General features: G+C 50.1%; 2 protein-coding genes across 3 annotated transcripts; one reads left to right on the plus strand and one right to left on the minus strand.

Annotated features, from left to right (window-relative positions):
• Positions 1–1,508: 1,508 nt before the first annotated feature.
• Positions 1,509–4,969, minus strand: LOC100501332 (putative receptor-like protein kinase). Of its 2 annotated transcripts, NM_001196083.1 has the most exons (7): positions 4,335–4,769; positions 3,515–3,674; positions 3,274–3,416; positions 2,946–3,159; positions 2,597–2,831; positions 2,356–2,506; positions 1,608–2,252 (listed from the first exon to the last, which is right to left on the minus strand). In NM_001196083.1, the coding sequence occupies exons 2-7, from the start codon at positions 3,657–3,659 to the stop codon at positions 1,905–1,907; spliced, it is 1,236 nt and encodes a 411-aa protein (NP_001183012.1). In that variant the 5' UTR covers positions 3,660–3,674; positions 4,335–4,769; the 3' UTR covers positions 1,608–1,904. The 2 variants fall into 2 exon arrangements, with proteins under 2 accessions (XP_008668540.1, NP_001183012.1); XM_008670318.4 differs by having other exon boundaries at positions 1,509–2,252; positions 3,515–4,969.
• Positions 4,970–5,452: 483 nt separating this feature from the next.
• LOC100285187 (uncharacterized) lies at positions 5,453–7,365 on the plus strand. The gene has a single exon (NM_001158081.2). The coding sequence runs from the start codon at positions 5,540–5,542 to the stop codon at positions 7,190–7,192; it is 1,653 nt and encodes a 550-aa protein (NP_001151553.2). The 5' UTR covers positions 5,453–5,539; the 3' UTR covers positions 7,193–7,365.
• The last annotated feature ends 800 nt before the right edge of the window (positions 7,366–8,165 follow it).

Raw genomic sequence — 8,165 nt, forward strand, 5'->3', positions numbered from 1 at the left:
GTGCTGGAACTAGACGTGTTGGGGCCACGGTTGGTAACGTTGGCACACGTGTCATAATCTGATTGGTCCATTCAATTTGGAGTGAAATTGGAAAATTTCCAAAGAAAAATAAACAAAGATGAACTCACACCCTATAAATAGAGAGAGACCTTTCCATTCTTTCATTCACATTAACTTTCCCTTCTTTCACTCATACTCGCCAACGTTCACACAGCTCCATCTCCATTTAGATATGAATTCGAAGTTTACTCCCAATTAGGAAATTTTTTACTCCATCCAAGAACCGGTTTCTATTGCACCATATGAACTGATCTTGTAGCCAGTAAAAAAAAACTATGTGATACAATATAAACCATTTCTTTAATGGATTGTGGTCGTCAGACTGAATAAGAAAATTTTCTTTTATTGTTTTTAAAATTTAATGCACTTTGTTTGGTTTATTCAGTATTTTTTTTGAACTAGCTATATATTATTAATTTTTTCTCATTTTGCTTAAGATATTTGAATCAAAATTCTTGTTTCGTTGTGCAGAAAGTCTGTAAAAAGTAAAGCTGACGTAACACTGATGTGGTTGTAGGTTGGCGGTATAGGCTATGCACTGATTGTGGTAGATAAAGGTTGACGTTGATAAATACAGACATAGCTATAGTGATATGGTGTCATATATAGACCCCTAGTATTGGAATGAGTCTCATGCCTTATTTGTCACTAAAAATTAGAGAAAACTTCTACTTAGCATCACAACTGACATGCTTTCTTGTATTGCATCCAAGGGTTTTTTTTTTTTGCTTAATAAGTCGAGTGGTTAATGTTTTGAAAAAAAAGGCAACAACGTCGTATATTTGTGAACAGAGAGTACATTACTTTGATGGTAAGAAAAGTAGATCTCATTCCCTCCACCCTTCCCGAATGCATAAACATACGGAAGCGCGTTGATGTATAAAAACTCCATGACATTTATTAGGGGAAGGAATGTCATTTTAGGATATTTAATATCTTCATTCTTCCAAACAATGTAGAACGTTCTATTGGAGGCAATGTTGATAGAAGCACATCATAGATTTTTTTTATACGAATGGAATGTTATTTTAGGATATTAAAATTCGTTCCCTATGCAAAATAACGTTGCTTTCGTTTTTGTAGGTTCAGAAACAAAATAAAGTATGCTAGTCATTGTGGACACTTCGTTGGGTAAATTTCAATTCATGCCAGATTTATGTTTACGATTACAAAACCTAAAGGCGCTCATCAACTGATTTCAGAATGAATACATAAATACTTCACAACTGTCATCTGTGTAGTTCTTCAGAAGTTGCTCATATCCGCAAGTAAAATTAGTACAGGCGCAATCAAATTATTAGAAACCAAAAACATCTCCTTATCTATCAGCTGTTGTTTTTAGAGAAACGAGTATGCTATAGTCATTGTGGACATTTCTTTTGGTAAATTTGAAGGCGCTCATCAACTTATTTCAGAATGAATGCAGAAATACTTCACAACTTTCAACTGTGTAGTTCTTCAGCAGTTGCTCAAAATCCGCAAGAAAAAATAGTACCAGCGCAATCAAATTATTACATGAAACCCCCACCAAACTTTGGATGGCTGTGGAAAACAAAAACACACCACACACTTTAGTCTGATGATCTTGTGACGAGTGATCCCCTTGCATAATTAATACAGCGGTGGACACTGTCACTGTAAATTCAGTCTCTACCCATGTTGTCCTGCTGGTACATATATAGCACTCATTATTCTTTTTACACCAGTGCTGCACGAGTTTGTGCCAAAAAAGAAAAGAAAAGAAAAGGTGTTCGATTCACAGCGCTTAATCTGTCGCTGAAACATGAGCTCTCCCAGAATCGCAAGGAAACAGTTCTTACCGGCATCACACACGTACGCTAGAATCAGATGCCGCAGCTCATGTCGTACGGTTTGTCCACCATGGGCGACGGCGTGTTCATCCAGTAGGACGCCGACCTCATCTCCATCGCCGTATCCGACGTGACGTTCTTGTCCTTGAGGCTCTTCCTGTCGAGGAACGCCGGCTTCACGGGCGCCGGGACGGACTGGTCGCTCTTCATCGTCAGCATCAGCACGACCTCCGACATGGCCGGCCGGAGGTCCGGGCGCGGCTGCACGCACAGCAGCGCGATCTGGCACACCTGCTGGACCTCCTTCGCGTCGAGCCCGTCGGCCTGCACCTTCGGGTCCACGAGCTCCAGGATCTTGGACTGCTCGTAGAGCCTCCATGCCTGAAACGTACGTGTTTCAGAGAGACCGAGAACGGTTGGTTCATCAGAATGCCAGTCTTACGCTAGCAGCAGACTAGAAGTGCGGATTCAGAGAGCGGCGTACGTGTTCTGGGAGGTACTGCATCTCGTTCGGGAGAGACAGGTCCGTGTTCTTCCTGCTGCTGACGATCTCGAGCACCAGCACACCGAAGCTGTAGGTGTCGGCTTTCACCGTGAGCTCCCCTCTGATGGCGTATTCAGGCGCAGTGTAGCCCCTGAATGAAAATAGATCATATATCACTCACTGCATCGTTTACATTATTGTGAGATAGGAGTACAGAATAAGAAGAAGAAAAGAGACTTACAAAGTGCCGGCAAACGCAGTGCTCAGGTACGTCTGGTCCTCGGGGAAGAACCTGGCGAGGCCAAAGTCGCCGATCTTGGGCTGGAACTTGTCGTCCAAGAGGATGTTGCTGGCCTTGATGTCGCGGTGAACGATCCTCAGGTTTGACTCCTCGTGGAGGTACTGCAAGCCCCGTGCGACGCCGATGATGATCTGGTGCCTGGTTCTCCAGTTCAGGAACGGCGAGCCATCACCCCCTGCAAAGTCGCTGGCGGTTAGGAGGAGCGCCGAGCAAGCATATCAGCAGCAGCTGAGCAGAGCTACGGACAGCGGACGTTCAGGTGAATCTTCACTTCTTCACGCATGCTTACCGAACAGTATCTTGTCCAAGCTCTTGTTCTTCATGAACTCGTACACCAGCAGCCGCTGCGACCCCTCGGAGCAGCACCCCACCAGGCGCACGAGGTTCTTGTGCTGGATGCTTGTGATCATGTTCACTTCGACGAAGAACTCCGACTCGCCCTGCCCAGACTTGCCGACGCTGAGCTGCTTCACCGCAACTCTCCTACCGTCGTCTAGCCTCCCCTGATCCACAGCAGCGTTGCGTAAGGAAGGAAGCCATGCAGAAATGGAGTCAAAAGTCGGCGACGGCGAGAGGTACAGATGTGTCACGGTTTCGCCATAGAAATTTAAACTTACCAGATAAACGGGGCCGAAGCCTCCTCTGCCAAGCTGGTTTTTCTGGTTGAAGTCCCTAGTGGCCTTCTTCAGCGTCGCGTAGTCGAAGTAGGTGATCGTCCGGAGGTTCCCGCTCATGTTGCTGCTGAAGTACTCAGGAACATCTGGCACACCGCACACCAGAGTCAGGATCGCCCCATCTGTATTACTTACTAGCAAACATGCTATGAATGAAAAGTACGTGGGTGATGATTTCCTTCACCTGAACCAGGGCTTCTTGGCCGCATCAGCTTCCTCATGATGTCTGGCTTGAGGAACTTCCAGCAGATACCAAGCAGGATGACGACGACCACGACAAGGACCACGATGAAGACGAGGAAGACCGTCCGAGGATCTGGAGACGCCATTGCTGCTCCTTGCTTCTGCCGGCCAAAGCGAAATTGCATGCAAGAACCAGCAATCTCAGAATTTTCAGCAGTGCCAGTAAGGCAGTAACCAGCAAACAATTTCCATGCAGCAACCAAAGAGGATGAGAGAAGTTTTGTTTGTAGAAGAACGCACAACTCGTTGGAGCAGCGATTGTCTGTGACTGTGGATGAATCAACTGCTAGTCTGCTATCACCAACTGTAATTATTACAGTATTTTTTTTTTAAAAAGTACTACTATCACCAACTGCTGAAAGGATTAAAAAATAAGCCATCACGCGCTTGCCGGCACGACCTTGTCATGCATTCTAGCAACTTTTCGTCTTGCAAATTTAAAAGATCGCCCTTTTCCATTTCAGACTGAGTCATCCAATCAAATACGAAGTACTAACACTTGCTACTGTTTGTGAACTATATAATTAATGGGTGATTTACCCTAGCACCAAGGAAAATCCTCTCAACCGCGCATACTGTAAATACAGGCAGCTTACATGGGTAGGCTATAGGGCAAAAAGGAAAAGAAAAAGAAAAAGAAACACACATCACAGCGTGCTCCCGGAAAGCGGCGAACGAAATCGAATCACGGCTTCCGTAGCTCCATGGCTATTCGAGTTTCACTACCGGCGTGAACCAAACAAAAAACTGTGTTCGCTTACATTGCAGCGGCCACGGGAAGGGCGACCTGGCCAGTCGGCGGCGACGGTCACCGCTCACCGGACTCGCTCGAGTCTTGCCCCTCGTTCTCGCGCTCTGTGCCGGCGGCCACTACCGCGCGCGCATCCCCCGTCCCGGCCGCCAGGCGTTGGTCGATCGGCAGACCCGTGTCACCGTGTGGCGTGAGTCGTGGACCACTGGACCAGCAAGCGACGGGGACAGAGCAGGGGAGGAGGACTGGAGGAGGGGAGGGGGGAGCCTTCCACAATGCCGAGACGACGGCATAGTTATCGGTTTCTCCGAGGGAGGGAAGCTGTAGCCCCGCTCGCGTGGCGCGTCCGGTCCAATCCGCCAACGCGGTCGCCGCGTTGGCGGGCGCTGGCACTGCCGTCTGCCGGCCGCGCGAGAGAGAGAGAGCCAAAGGAGCTTAGCTTGCGCGCAACCCAGATTGAACATTGAACCAGCCTTGCTGCGAATAGATTATCGGGCGGGCAATTCCTGGCGACTGCGACGGCCACGGCGACCGCGACGTGGTGGTGGGGGTGGGCTTGTTTTCTAAAAACTCTGGATTTTTTTGGCGCTGAACACGTCAGCAGGAGCTGGGTGGATTTTGCAGCTGGAGGCTGGAGCGGGCGGCGGGGCGGGGAAGAGGCCGCTCCCGCTGGAGTCGGCGCCCGGCGGCTGTTGTGTGCCTCTGCGTGCGCGGGAGGGACGGGATGGCCAGATGGGCATGGGCCAGAACCAAACGGGATAGGCATGAGCCTACATGGGCTGCTTTTGCCACGGCACCATGCAGCAGCAATCCGCGGATGTTTGAGGAACGAAGTTGGGCCCATGTAAGTATACACCAGTGACCATCGCAGGCCGGAGCATAATCCGGCCCAGTTTTCACGCGGGAGTCGAACTCGAACCACCAGCGTGCGGCTGGCGGTGGGGACCTGGCGGGAGTGCGGGACGCAACGTCTCCCTGTGCCGCTGTGCGGTGCCCGTGCCTTGCCTTTCCCATGGCCCCACATGTCCAACGACACCACTGTTCCACCCGCCACACCGAAACGCCCGGAGAACCCCAAAAAAAAAAACGCCAGCGCATTTCAAACACCGAACGAACATATCCCCCTCTCCAGTCTCCACGGATCAAAATCGAATCCAACGCTACTGCCTAGGGTTTCCTCTGCGTTTCCCCTACCACACCCCGCGCCGCCCACCCATGGCCGCCGCAGACGCGTCCGCCGAGACCGCCGCCATCGCGCGGCGCCTGGCCTCCTGCAACACCGGCACCCGGGAGCGCGCGCTCCGCTACCTTCTCTCCGACTTTCTGCCGGCCTCCGCGCCGCGCCTCTCCGCCACCGACCTCCTCAAGCTCTGGAAGGGCATCTTCTTCTGCTTCTGGCACGCCGACAAGCCGCTCTACCAGAGCTCCGTCGCCACGCGCCTCGCCTCCGCCGTCTCCGCCCCGCCGTCCCCCACCGATGGCACCGCCTTCCTCGCCGCCTACCTCACCACGCTCCGCCGCGAGTGGGCCCACATCGACGTCCACCGCCTCGACAAGTTCTACCTCCTCAACCGCCGGTTCCTCCACCACGCCTTCCTGCTCCTCCGTGCTAACTCCTTCGCCCCCGACGTCACCTCCCAGGTCGTGTCCGTCCTGTCGGACAAGGCCCTGCTACCGGAAGCCGACAACGTCGCCGCTGCCACCTCCCGGGGCCTCGGGTACCACGTCGCCGAGGCGTTCCTTGACGAGCTCCTGCCTGTGCTCCCCGTGAGCCTGGAGACGATGGACACCCTGCTTGCTCCGTTCTTCACTGTGTTGGAGAAGTCGACCGATCGGGTGATGGTGAGTAAGGTGAAGGCAGGTGTGTTTGAGAGGTTACTAGACAGCGGCAGTCGGTTGCTGGAGATGGTGAAAAAAGGGGAGGAGGTGGAGAAGGGTGACGCCGAGGAGAAGCTCGGTAAAGTTGGATTGCTGTTTGGATTCAGCAAGAGGTTCCTGGATATTGGTGCAATGGCAGAGACAGTGCAATCGAACCGGAAGGTGGTCTTTGGGTTGAGGGATGCGTTTGTGAAGATCGAGAAGGGTTTGCAGTTATCTGGTCTTGAGATCCCTGCACCAAAGTTTGAGGCTACTGAGGTGCCAGTGCCGCCAAATGTGGGCAAGGGAAAGGCACAAAAGAAGAAAAAGGCCAAGAAGGCTGCATTGGCTGAAGGTGAGATGGAGGAGGACAATGATTTGAAACGTGAGAAGAAGATAAAGAAGGAAAAGAAGGAGAAGAAAAGGAGGAAGGTGGAGGTTGTTGATGAAGGGGATGTCACTGAGAAGAGTACTAATGCTCCAGGAGCTGACCAACAGATGGGTGATGGTACTGATGGCATTACATTCGATGCAGCTTTGAAGTCCAACCTTCAGAAGCAGTTTGAGATGGTGGCAGCAGAAGCTGGTATGGCAGAAGGGGGCAGCAGCTCAAGTGATTCACCAGTGACACCAGTTACTGGGAAAGTGGCAACAAAGAGGAAGCGTTCAAAATCTGCTGATAAGCTGTCTGAAGCTTCTGCTGGGGATGGTGGCAGCGAAGGTAATCTTCTTGCCCAAGATGGAGAGAAGAGTGGTAAGAAGGTGAGGTTCTCGATGAAGAATAATTTAGTTTGGAGACCTCACAATCCTTTGCCACCGCAGTGTTTGAGGCTGCCACCTTCAGCTACTCCAAGAGGAAGCGCACTAAAAAAGGGTGTCCAGCCAGGTCCCATAACACCGACCCCATTGAAGAAGGCTAAGCCAAAGGCAAAATCCGCAAAGAAGGTCTTGAAGAAGCCGCCTTCATCTGCTGTGAAGCGCTTGCGGAAGTTGCAGAGTTTCTCAGCCTGAGTTTTGTTGGTGTATGACGCCATGATGGTCATGTCAATGTATCTTTTCTGTTTTAGTTTATCATTACTTAATTCTTATCCTTTTTGTAGGTTAGTTTATACTGTGTTGACTTAGCTGTCAGTTCATATTTGATGGATTGCTTAATGATTTGTGTGGTCACTATGCTTTATAATAATTATGTGGTGATTGCAACAGTATTTAGGGACTGTTTGGAACCACCCAGTTTTTAAGAAACTGGTTTATGGAAACTGAGATGGTTCCAAACATACCAGTTTATGTCGAGAAACAAATTGTCTGTGCTATTAATTTTACTTTGCGATTTGACTCTTCCTCTTCCTCTAAGTTCTCTTGCTTACCACTGTGTTAGCTTCTAAAAGTTATCCGTATTGATTGAGCAACTCGTGGCAAGAACTATCTTCTACACTTTGATTTTATTATTACTCGTTCTAACGCTAACCTCGAGTGAAGATCATGTTCAAAGTTTATAATTTTTAAGTTCCGTCTATTCACCCTCCTCTAGCCGATTTTCAATGCGACATAAGTGGCCTTTGGCCCTAGAGGCTTGTACATTAGGTGCGAGAGGTGTTGTGAGCTTACACTAGAGCGTAACTACGTGAGGGGTCCCAAGGGCCTATACCGTCTGACGTTATGGGACGTGGGGTCTCGGGGCCCTATATTGTTAGGTGCCTCGGAATGTGAAGGGTCGTAGAGGCTTATACAATTAGGTGTCCGAGAACATGAGGCCTTTGAGAGCTTATAATGAATGTCACAGAATGTAGTCCTAAATAGTTGGTCTCGAGGATGCCCCTCTATAAACTGATTGAGGGGTCCCAAGGGCCTATACCGTCAGACGTTATGGGGCGTGGGGCCTCGAGGCCCTATATTGTCCAGTGCCTCGGAATGCTTACACTAGAGCGTAACTACGTGAGGGGTCCCAAGGGCCTATACCGTCTGACGTTATGGGACGTGGGGT

The sequence above is a fragment of the Zea mays genome, chromosome 2, assembly GCF_902167145.1.
Source record: "Zea mays cultivar B73 chromosome 2, Zm-B73-REFERENCE-NAM-5.0, whole genome shotgun sequence".
NCBI classification, from domain to species: domain Eukaryota; kingdom Viridiplantae; phylum Streptophyta; class Magnoliopsida; order Poales; family Poaceae; genus Zea; species Zea mays.